General features: G+C 39.0%; 1 protein-coding gene and 1 pseudogene across 1 annotated transcript in view; one reads left to right on the top strand and one right to left on the bottom strand.

Annotated features, from left to right (window-relative positions):
• Positions 1-2853, bottom strand: part of LOC133659668 (hemicentin-2-like) — a 29874-nt pseudogene extending 27021 nt beyond the window's left edge.
• The window catches only part of LOC133659667 (carcinoembryonic antigen-related cell adhesion molecule 5-like), a 30549-nt gene that overhangs the window by 7648 nt on the left and 10710 nt on the right, over positions 1-12191 (top strand). Inside the window, exons 5-11 of the mRNA XM_062062249.1 lie at positions 4525-4664; positions 4730-5053; positions 5644-5919; positions 6012-6257; positions 8584-8916; positions 9793-10074; positions 10176-10439. Of these exons, the coding sequence (XP_061918233.1) occupies positions 4616-4664; positions 4730-5053; positions 5644-5919; positions 6012-6257; positions 8584-8916; positions 9793-10074; positions 10176-10439 (1774 nt within the window). The 5' untranslated portion in view covers positions 4525-4615. The remainder of the gene's footprint in view (positions 1-4524; positions 4665-4729; positions 5054-5643; positions 5920-6011; positions 6258-8583; positions 8917-9792; positions 10075-10175; positions 10440-12191) is intronic.

Raw genomic sequence — 12191 nt, 5'->3', positions numbered from 1 at the left:
AAGCATGATGATATAGCGTCATGATCTGGGGGCTGCATGTGTGCCGTTGGTACTGGGGAACTGCGGTTCATTGAGGGGCTGCATGAATTCCAACATGTATCATTCATTTGCAAAATGATTAAAACATATATAATGGTATTATGATAAAATGCACACATTTGTAAAAACAAAGGCCTCCCAAAAAAAACAACATCTTACTTCTAATCGATGCCTGGCGCCCTTTGCAATTAAGTAAATGCTCCAAGGCATTATATGAGGATTGCAGTATGCAGTATAGTTTTAGGAGTCTAATTTATATAATTACTCACCACAGGGTGCATTCAAATAGTCACTTTAAATAATCCCGCAGAGTTCAATATTACAACACAAGAGTATGTTATAAGTATTTCCCCTTTCCAACGGAACTCACTCAAGTGTATTCAAAATGCATTTGGTTTATACCAGGGGTCCTCAACTCAAATTAACTTGGAGCCGCTGGAGGTAAAGCCTGATGGACACTGTGCTCCACAAAGTATTCTTCAGAGTATTCTAAGCTATAGATTATAAACGTAAAATGTAATGTGAAAATGTTATATTTTGACACTGTTGAGTTCACAAAGAGGAACCTCAGCTTGCTTAAAGGAAGTTGCTCAATGTCTGTTTGTTGTACTATAATACTTCTTTCTTTCTTTCTTTCTTTTAGTTTATTTCGAACATGAACACATTTACATCATAATACATCACACAATTTCATATCATTTCATTTACATCATGCCCGAAAAGGAATAGGAAGAAGCCAAGCTTATTTAATCCTACCCCTTTCCCACTTCAAAGCGTTTACAATTATATAAAATCATTTACTGACCTTTTTATATAATAAAATAACATCTATGAATTAGTATATACAACAGTTTGTAATATATAATTAATTAATTCTGTCATTATTAACATACTGAGATGAAGAATATTTTCAATAAGGTTGGAAGTTTTTTTCAAAATTCTTCTTCTTTGTACTTTGTAATTCACTATTGATTTAAACAACCTCTTAAACTGGATCATGTCAGTACAATTTTTAACTTCTTTACTTAATCCATTCCATAATTTAATTCCACATACTGTTATGCTAAAAGTTTTAAGTGTTGTACGTGCATATAAATGTTTTAAATTATTTTTTCCTCTAAGGTTATATTTCTCCTCTTTAGTTGAGAAGAAATGTTGTACATTCTTTGGTAGCAGGTTATAGATTGCTTTGTACATCATTTTAGCTGTTTGCAATGTTACCAAGTCACCAAACTTTAATATTTTTGACTTAATAAATAAAGGGTTTGTATGTTCTCTATATCCAACATTATGTATTATTCTAACTGATCTTTTTTGTAACATGGTTAACGAATGTAGCGCACATTTGTAGTTATTTCCCCATATTTCTGCACAACAACTCAGATATGGTAACACTAGTGAGCAGTAGAGAATATGAAGTGATTTTTGGCCCAGGATGTGTTTTGTTTTATTCATTATTGAAATGTTTTTTGCCACCTTATGTTGTATGTTTTGTATATGAGATTTCCAGTTCATTTGATCATCTTTTAATACTCCCAAAAATCTGGTTTCTTTTACCCTTTCGATGTCTACTCCGTCTATTTGTATTTGCGTATGATGCTCTTTCCTACTATTACCAAATAGCATTATTTTAGTTCTACTGAGATTCAAAGATAGTCTGTTTTTGTCAAACCATCTTTTTAATTTGTTCATTTCTTCTGTTATTATTTGTATTATCTTCTGTGTGTTCTCTCCTGAACAGAAAGCAGTTGTATCATCTGCAAATAAAACTAACTTTAAGTCCTTTGTAAACTTATATTTGTGTTTACATCTTTATGGGACTCCATTTATATGCTACTTATGTGTTTGCCTGACACAATAACGCGAATTTCACCTTATACCTTTGACATTTCAAACCATCCCAATTATTACTGACAAGAAACATTTGCTCACCAAGTGTCTGCAGTGTGGTGGATCCGGTGATTTGGTCTCCGCCACCTGTTATGATGCCAACTTTGTATTCTCCACTATCAGTCAGAGCCAGGTTCCTGAGCTCGAGAGACCCCGTCTCGATGAAGAGGGTGATCCTGCCTTCATACGCCGGTCCAGTTTTGTTTACGGTAGTGGATGTTATTATGGGGTTATCCACCCCGCCAACAGTAAAGGTCCAGGCCACGGACGTCCATGGTGGTGCAACTGTGGGAGACAGTACGGTATCGAAACGCACTGTCTTTCCCACAGCTGCGACCAGATACTCATTTGGCAACACGCCGGATCCATCGGTTAAACCTGGGGAGAGACATTCTTGGAGTCACAATGCATGACTATGGGAGTAAAATATCATATTAGCCAAGTTGAAAGTTTAAAATCATAGCTCAATGAGTGAATGTTTGTCCAAACACGCCTGTGTTCAATCATTAACTTCATGAGTGCACCTAGTTTTTGCTCTTTGACAGTGAGTAATAAAGGCAATCGCTTGCTCTATAAGAAAACACAGGATACAAATCAGACAGAAAGCATTGAATCAAGTTAATGTGTTGCAGCCTAGTATTAAACCCACAGCCTATATTAACATATGATTACACTACCGTATATTATTACAATTATAAAGTGATGATTATGTTTAGTGTAAGCATAAAAGATCAGTGCTCAATTATTGAACACCCTTACCTGTAAAAACTACAGAGACAATGCAGAACACTGCTAAAACGTCCATTTAATCTTCCTGTAAATTACGCAGCTAAATCTTCATCTCTCATGCTTCTGGTATCCTGATAAATGTCCTGGAGCAACAGCTGTTACTTAGCATGATCATGTCCAGAAAGCAGAAGAAGACTCCCTACCTGTGCGTTGTGCCACAATATATCTGCTTCTGGCAAGGCAATGACTGACGCTGCATGCATTATCTTCCTGACAAATGCTGCAGAGCAGCGCCCTCTTGTGTTGGTCTTCATCCACAGACACTGAAAGGGACCATGTATCTCCTGAGTAGGGATGATGTTTGATAAGAAATTATCGAGTTCGAGCCCATTATCGAATCCTCTTATCGGACCGATTCCAAATCGAATCCAGATAGGTTGTTGTATATGGAAAAAAACACAATATTTGGTTTAACAAAAGCTCACTTTTATTTTATAAGAAAAATAAATAAATATTGACTGTTACCCCCTAAAAAAATAAAATATTGACTGTTACTCAAAGTATATTAAGTGGGATTTTTCAGAAAAACAAATATATACGGTAACACAAAAACAACCTGTCTCTGTCTCTGTGATCACTATGCTTGCATGTTCGAAATAAACTCAAACTCAACTCAACTCAACTCAACTATAGGTGAATAGCCATGCCTTGGACGGCGTGGCGAAGTTGGTAGAGTGGCCGTGCCAGCAATCGGAGGGTTGCTGGCTACTGGGGTTCAATCCCCACCTTCTACCATCCTAGTCACGTCCGTTGTGTCCTTGGGCAAGACACTTCACCCTTGCTCCTGATGGGTGCTGGTAGCGCCTTGCATGGCAGCTCCCTCCATCAGTGTGTGAATGTGTGTGTGAATGGGTGAATGTGGAAATACTGTCAAAGCGCTTTGAGTACCTTGAAGGTAGAAAAGCGCTATACAAGTATAACCCATTTATTTATCATTGAGGCGTTTTTTCCGGTCCATTATTTTTGCTGCTTGTGTGACATCACAGGAAATGACGTAGCTCGGTCTAATGACTGAGCTACATCGATTCCTGTGATGTCCCACAGGGCATTTCTTGTGGGACGGGATTCGTTCCCAGGGATTCGAATAAAGAACCAACTCTTTTTCTTTACTATAGTGGCCTCGGTAAGGGGAATCGGTTCTCAAAAAGGGATTCGAGTCCATGGAATCGGTTATTTTCTTATCGAACGGTTCTTTTCTTATCGAACAACCGGGAGAACCGGTAAGTCTTTTTGGTTGTTTTCCATACCTACATTTGAATTTCACTTCAGGGGCATTCAACTTCAGAAGGTTGTTTTTGTTTGCAGCTAGTGTCTGTCTGTCTTAATAATTGCCTGAGCTATAATTAGACTAGTTATTGTCTAGTTAAAAGTATTACTGTGGACCATCTTTGTTGAATACAAACCACAAACCATAGAACTTTTTTTGTACTTTTTCCTTTTTAATTATGGACTCATTGGAATAAAGTTTAAAACCAGAACTATGTGTGTGTACTGTACCATCATGGACATGCTCTTGCTGTAAATGGTTTATAATGATTTTAAAAAAAGTTTTTAAGCAAATGTTTTTCTGCTTTTATTTTTTTCCCCAATTGCATTTTATTGGGTACCTTTATCATTTTGCGTAATAAATGTAATACGTAATAAATGTAAAATGCAACAAAACCAATAAATGACCCTGTTGTAGAGCAAACAAACATCTGCCTGCTATCCAGAACTTGTAGCATGTTATGTAAGCGGTGTTAATTGAGGTAATAATTAAGCTTGCTGAGCAGAGAACTTCTTGATATCATCTTTTCTTTATTGCAGATAATCTCCAAGGGACTCTTTCCATTGCTGCCTAAACAAGACACGCACAAGTCGGACAATAATAGAAGAGTGGACAGAGGAATACATCACAATGTCTTACAAGCTTTTCAGGGCAACCTTCTTCATGTTGCTATATTCAGGTATACTTGACATTTTCCTTGTCCTTGTGACTTGTCGGTTACTGTACTTGATCCTATTTTTGCAGGTCTTTGCTACGGAGCGGGCATAATCCCGCTTGATTTACTTCGTGGGATAGCTGGACAGACTGTCACCTTCGAGACATCTCTAAAACCGACACCTGAACCGTTTCTGGCTCTGACTTGGAGCTTCAACCTTACCGACAGTATCATAACATCAACCAGCGTGGATGTGGAGGGACCGGGTTATGAGGGCCGAATCAGCCTGGATAAGAGCACAGGCTCTTTGGTGCTCAGGAACCTGACAGAGGAAGACAGCGGGGAATATGAGTTAATTATTGTCCCATATGGCGCCGAGGCGATTCATGGACATGTTAGCTTGGAGGTGCTGAGTGAGTAAGATCTGACATATGTCTTACGGACTGAATGTTCTAAAATTCTGCTTTAGTGCAAGTGTCGTATTAAAATTAGAAGTCATGTCTTCACACTAGTTGAGATAGTTAAAGGCCATGTCGTGCACTCCATTAAACCTTATTTTATTTGAAGACACCATTAATCAACAATCAGTTCCACATAATGGACCGCATTCTTAACAATCAATGTACTAACACACTTATGATGACCTGTAATGCAATTATCTCCAACAGCCAGAAATTGCATGTTTCGTTTAGTCGTTATTTAGTCCACATAATGGACCGCATTCTTAACGATCAATTTATGAACACGTTTTTTTATGATGACCTGTACCACATCTATTGTTCTGCATCCTGATCAAAAGCTATGCATTGTTGGGGTCTACCGTTCTACCAGAATTTACATCCAGATAACAATTTAAAGTGAAAACGTCATTTTAATCTATAGTCAATGTTTTAATGTACGTTACCACCAGGTTTGTTCATGTTTTATTTGGGGGCGTTTTATATTATGAGTGAGAACAACATCTATATGTGTGCTTTCAAAATATATTCCTTTTTGTACACAGGTGAAGTGTCCATACCAAATATGGCCTGTCCTACTGAAAACTTGATCGAAGGTAAAAGCTCTGTCAACTTAACCTGCGATGCCAAAGGCATTGTATTAGACAGAGAGTGGAAGAAAGATGGCAAGCCACTGCAGCCTGGGGACACGGTCGTTTTTTATGACGGCGGCAGAGTGTTATCCATCAGTCCCGTGGACAGGCGAGACTCTGGAGTGTTTCTCTGCAAAGTCAGTAATTCCATCAGCTTTGATACTGCCAAATGCAAACTGAAGGTCTTTTGTAAGTACTCCAACGTATGTCAAGTCACGTACACACCACCTCCATCATTTTATTTCATAATAATCTCCTTCCTCCGCTTACCATCTGCTTAGACGGGCCTGATGAAGCGATAATCGATCAGGATCCGGTCGGCGCGGAGCTTGAGGAGAGCGTCAATCTGCGCTGCTCGGCCGAATCACTGCCAAAGGCTAAATTCTCCTGGAAGTTCAAGCGCAGTGTCATGTACGGTCCTGAGTACTACATCGAGGAGATGGAAAAGCGGCACTTGGGGGAGTACACCTGCACGGCGCATAACGAAATCACTGGTCTGGAGGCTTCTGCGGTCCACACATTGCGGGGTATTTGAGCTTGTCTTTCTCAAAGCTCATTGACACTCTTAATGTACAGCTGCAAATGGAGTAACTAGTTTCTCTTCCGATCCAGACTCCGGCGCTCTCACCAGTATGTCCCTGGTGGTTTGCACACTCTTGACATTACTGGGACTCATGTTGATCTGAATGATGGCACCATTTGGACCCTTTTTTTTTTTTATTATGATGTTCTATAGTTGTCAACTAGACTTCAGCATCAGCAATTTTGGCTTTTTTAAATCGACTAAATTCCAACTGATGCAAATGCTTGTAATGTACAGTGTATGATCCTAAAAGTAGTCTTTGGTCTCATCCCCTTTGACCCTTTTATGATCTATTCATCTGTCTTGTAATCCGGTGATAAAAATATTTCTTAAACCCTGATGAGCTCCTGATAATGTCTTATCTGAGCGCTCACTATAATAAATGTTTATCATATACTGTATCAGGCTTTGTTGTTGGTGTTATTCCACACTTAGTAATACCTCGCTTGATCTGTTTGTCATGTGCGAGTCCACGTTTTAACTTTCGTGAATTATTAACGATTTCACTGCACCATTACCATAAACAAATATATTGTTCAGAGTTATGGTTGAAATCAAAAAGATTGTCAGGACAATAATAATAAATGATGAAAAAAATCTGCTATACATATTTATATGAATACAATTCAGCATAATTAGTACAAATACTGTTTCATATTATTCTTTACTAGCTACTAGACACTTTACAACACAGGTGTCAAACTCCAGGCCCAGGGGCTAGATTTGGCCCGCCACATCATCCATCCATCTATTTTCTACCGCTTGTCCCTTTTGGGGTCATGGGGGGTGCTGGAGCCTATCTCAGCTACAATCGGGCGGAAGGCATGGTACACCCTGGACAAGTCGCCACCTCATCACAGGGCCAACACAGATAGACAGACAACATTCACACTCACATTCACACACTAGGGCCAATATAGTGTTGCAAATCAACCTATCCCCAGGTGCATGTCTTTGGAGGTGGGAGGAAGCCGGAGTACCCGGAGGGAACCCACGCAGTCACGGGGAGAACATGCAAACTCCACACAGATTGAACTCAGGACTACTCAGGACCTTTGTATTGTGAGGCACATGCACTAACCCCTGTGCCACCGTGCTGCCCTGCCACATCATTTAAGCCCTGAAATAATGAGTCAATAAAGCATTTTATCATTTACTAAATGTAATCTTTTCATTATGACAGACATAAACACATGTATTGCATGCTATGGAGTATATTTTAAACATTATTATCTAATAATGCAACAAATACTGTCATTAATTTCAAACTTTTTAAAATTGGCCCTGATGAGATGGTGACTTGTCCAGGGTGTACCCCGCCTTCCGCCCAAATGCAGCTGAGATAGGCTCCAGCACCCCCCGTGATCCCAAAAGGGACAAGCGGTAGAAAATGGATGGATGGAAGGAAATATCTGCTTGAGTTATATCAAAGCAAGGTATTCATCAAATTGTACACTGTAGAAATGACAATAGATTTTACAGTAAAAAAACGGGCAGCTCATTTGCCAGGATTTTACAGTAAAAAAAACTAACTCTAGTGCCGTTTTTACATTTACAGTAATATACTGTAAAAACCATCGTACATTTTACGATGAAGTTGTTTTTTTGTTGTTTTTTTAACTGAAAAATCTATTTTTTTTTACAGTGTATGTAATACAAATATAATAATCAGATGCACAGCAATTAATTTTATAATATCATGAGGTGAATTCTAATACATTTATATTCATAAATTATATACGGTTACAAGCGGCCCTCTGAGGGCAGCCATAACTGCGATGTGGCCCTCAGTGTAACCGTGTTCGACACCCCTGCTTTACAAGAAGCAAGCTGAGATATCCAGTGTTATTCACCACTTTCATTATATTGTTGTAATATGAATAATAGAATAATAAAGTATTACCATATAACAAAACCTTTTTAATAAAAATCACTGACAACTGCACCATATGACAATGGTGCAGTAGTTTGGTTTTAATATTGCTGTCTTACAAAAAAGAAGGACTAAGCAAGCAACTAAATATTGAAATGAGTACAAGCTCCTCCTCCCAAACTTGCATATTAACAACAGCTGCTATCTGGAATCACTTATTGATGCCTGGAGCATGCAGATATGACAACATCTGTGGTGCTGCTTATCATCCTGGGAGTCCTTTCAGGTGAGCTGTTTAATTATGTCCACACTTGAGAAGCACTTTTTGAGAGAAAATAACACTACACACTACTATATTAATGACGTCTAAACCAAATATGTAACTTCTCCTCTTCAGGATCAAGTTATGGAGCGGGAGTGCTCCCCGACAATCTTGTTGCAATCGTAGGAGAAACGGTGATGTTTAACACAATGTTGACTCCACCGCCAAACCCATTTCTGGCTATCACTTGGAGAGTCTTGGATATTTCTGGTACCAGTACTAATGTAATAACATCAAGCAGCACAAATGTGACGTCGCCGGCATATAAAGACAGGATCACCCTCTTTACTCAAACTGGCTCTCTGGAGCTGAGGAACGTGACCCTGAGAGACAATGGAGACTACAAAGTCGCCATCATACCAGCTGGTGGAGCTCACCAGGGAGGAACATGTAAACTTCACATACAAGGTATGTGTTGAGCACATCTAATAAACACACTAAAATGAAACATTGTGCTTGCAATTATATTGTTTTATTGTACATAATGAAGTTTTAAAGTACTACCTTTTAAAACTATACATTACATTGTACATTTCTTCAGTGATGGTCTTTTGATATAATTGACATACTGTAACTGTTAATAGGCAAATTTGCATCTACTTGTTTTAATTGGAATAAGAGAATGGGAGTATTGGGAAAAATATAGACCAAAAAAAAAATACAATACTCTGTATTTCTATATATTGTGTATCATCACAATCTGCATGTAATATGTAAACACAAGAAGTAAACCAAGTATGAGGACTGAGACAAATGAGTATAACAATAAATACTCATTTGCAGACATGTTGAATAGTGCCAAGTGTAACTTTGATGTACTTCATTGTTCAAATTAAAACATTACCATGTTTTTCCTGCACAAGAATCTTAGATAATATTAAACAATGTATACTTTTAAATCACTGTAGTTGTGTAATCTGAGGGCATTCAATCAATCTCAACTGGACTGTTAGTTTTGTTGTAGGCCTCATCAGTTTGTGCTCACAGACTTACTAGTCAGATCTCTTCTGACCTGAGATGATAATGACCTGGATGAACGAGAACATTCATAGACATGTAGCTGTGTAACTTCAATGTGTCTGGTACACAATATCATTATCAGTTTATAAAAGCTGACAGATTGATGCACTGGTAGTGAGTGGTTTCAAATTTACACAATGTTGTGTACAGAATACAAATCACAGTCATTTCCCGACTTCCCCACCAGGGGAAGCTGCTACACTACACTACAGCTTTCACTTGCCTGTTGGATTTTACAACTGTGCATGTATTTTTCATCCACAGAACTGATCACCAATGTGGTCTTGGTTCCAAACACCACTGACTTACTGGAGTCAACCAGCTCTGTCACTATGACTTGCTCCTTCTCTACTGGATCAGGACTTTCATTCCTTTGGTTTAATGGCAGCTCTGAGATTACAGCCAGCGACAGAGTTCAGCTCACTGATGGAGGCTCCAAGCTCACCATAGTCGGTGTGACACGCTATGACCAGGGACCGTTTAGGTGTCTCGTGTTTAATCTAATCAGTAATGGCACCAGCAATCCAGTCAACCTCTTCATCAGCTGTAAGATCCTCACTTGATTTTTGTTTTCTTCTGACCAGAACTTCACCGTTCGTTTTACATTCTTAATCTTGATTTTTCTTTTTCCACCATTGACTGTACAGATGGCCCAGAAAACATCCGTTTAACTACATCGCCATCACTAGAATACTTCAAAAAAGGGTCGAACATCAGACTGTCCTGCTCCGCTTCATCCAGACCTCCTGCATTGTTTCAGTGGTTTCTCAATGGTGACCCTTTGTCCGCTACTGGACCGCTGTTAGTACTTACAAACGTTCAGGAAAACCAGAGCGGGAACTACAGCTGCCATGCCTCCAATAACAAAACTCAGAAATATCAAACTCGGATCTCAGCTATTACTATAGTGGGTATGTATCTCTTTACAGCTGGTTGCAATGTAAATAAGATAAATTAAAGGACAACTACCTTATTTTTCCGACCATAGGGCGCACCGGATTATACGGCACATTCATTTTAATACAAAAAGCGAACTGGACTATAAGGAGCAATAAAGGGGTCATTATGATTTTTTTTTCCACATTTAAAACACTTCCTTGTGGTCTACATGACATGTAATGGTGCTTCTTTGCTCAACATTTTGCGTAGATTATATGTCCTATACAGACCATCTTCAAACCGCTTTCTGACCGTCTTCTCAGGATGCGCTACTTTGTGGGTGGTCTTATTTACGTGGCTCCACTTCGACTGCGACTTCTCCCCGTCATCTTTGTTGTAGCGGTTAGTTTTTAGCGCTTCCATAGCGAGCCTGACAGATATAAGTTAGAACTGAACGCTGCTTTGTATTAGAAATGGCAAGAGCGGAGGATGAATGGCCCACAACAAGAGGATAGAGAAAAAGAAGGACCTTATTGACTACGGTGGGGACTACAATGGCTGACGCGCGCAAATTTTCGGGACTTATGCACACCCCAAACACATATCAGCAGGTACCAATAGGTAAGAAAAGTTGGTTTTGCATAATATTGCAAAAATACACACCAGATAATATGTCTTCTAATAGGTTCCGTTTTGGGGTCCTATACACACACCATAACAATACATGCAATAAATGTTGAAGCACAGTACGTCAGACTATGGTAGCCGTAATGCTACACGCTCCATCAAGCAGTGCGGCTTCCAAGCTTACCAAAGTCGTACTAAAACATTTTGACAGATTTTGGAGTGCCGTGTGTAATGTTCTGTATTCTCAATGAATCATTTAAGTTTTGGTCTTGCATGCTTACCGGTACTTGCAAGCGTAATTTATTAAACAGGCTTCAACCTGCAGTCCACACCTGTCCCTTATGTGTGACTGCCATCTACTGGTCACACTTATCTTTACACAATGTACAACATAAAATTGTTTTGCGATCGGTAAGCACAACCGGTATTAATATGTACATTAAACGCACCGGGTTATAAGAAAATGAAAGGATTTTAAGTGTGCCCTATAGTCCGAAAAATACAGTATATATTACTGCTTAACACAATCACAGCACATCATGTCAAGTAAAGATGGTATTATTATTTCATTATTAATATAGCGCCAAGTCACAACAGACGTCTCTGGCGCAGGTCTTGGACCAGCCTTCCTGACCCCATGTTAACTGAGAATTTTAGTGACAGAGGCAAACTCCCTCTAAGGAAAAAACAGAACCCACTTGGTGTGCATCAACCTTGTTGGGTTGAGATAGAGAGACAGAAGATAGATCAAAGAGAGAAAACAGGATAGATGGATAGGGGCCTGTATGACAACAGCCCGATGTCTGTTTTATGGCGTTGTTGACTACCTCTTGAAATAGAAGTACGTCCTACAGGGAAGCTGTATTGAAGCAGTAACCATTGTCGTATTGTTATACGCTATATTAAAGTGTACAGGACTATTGCTGATTATTATTAAAAAATATATTGTTTCGTGTCAGAAGCTCTGGACTTGGGAGCACCTACTGCAGGATGCCCTAATCTTTTCCCATAACCGTACATGGTTTTAATTGAACTTGGACATTAGTTCAGAATCAGAATCAGAATCAGAATAGTTTTATAGCCATTGTTTGAGAACGGGTTCACAAACTAGGAATTTTTCTTGGTGCAATCGTGCAACATAAAACACATATTTGGTA

Source organism: Entelurus aequoreus, linkage group LG11, assembly GCF_033978785.1.
Source record: "Entelurus aequoreus isolate RoL-2023_Sb linkage group LG11, RoL_Eaeq_v1.1, whole genome shotgun sequence".
Taxonomy (NCBI): Eukaryota; Metazoa; Chordata; class Actinopteri; order Syngnathiformes; family Syngnathidae; genus Entelurus; species Entelurus aequoreus.
This window is presented reverse-complemented; position numbering and strand designations above follow the sequence as displayed.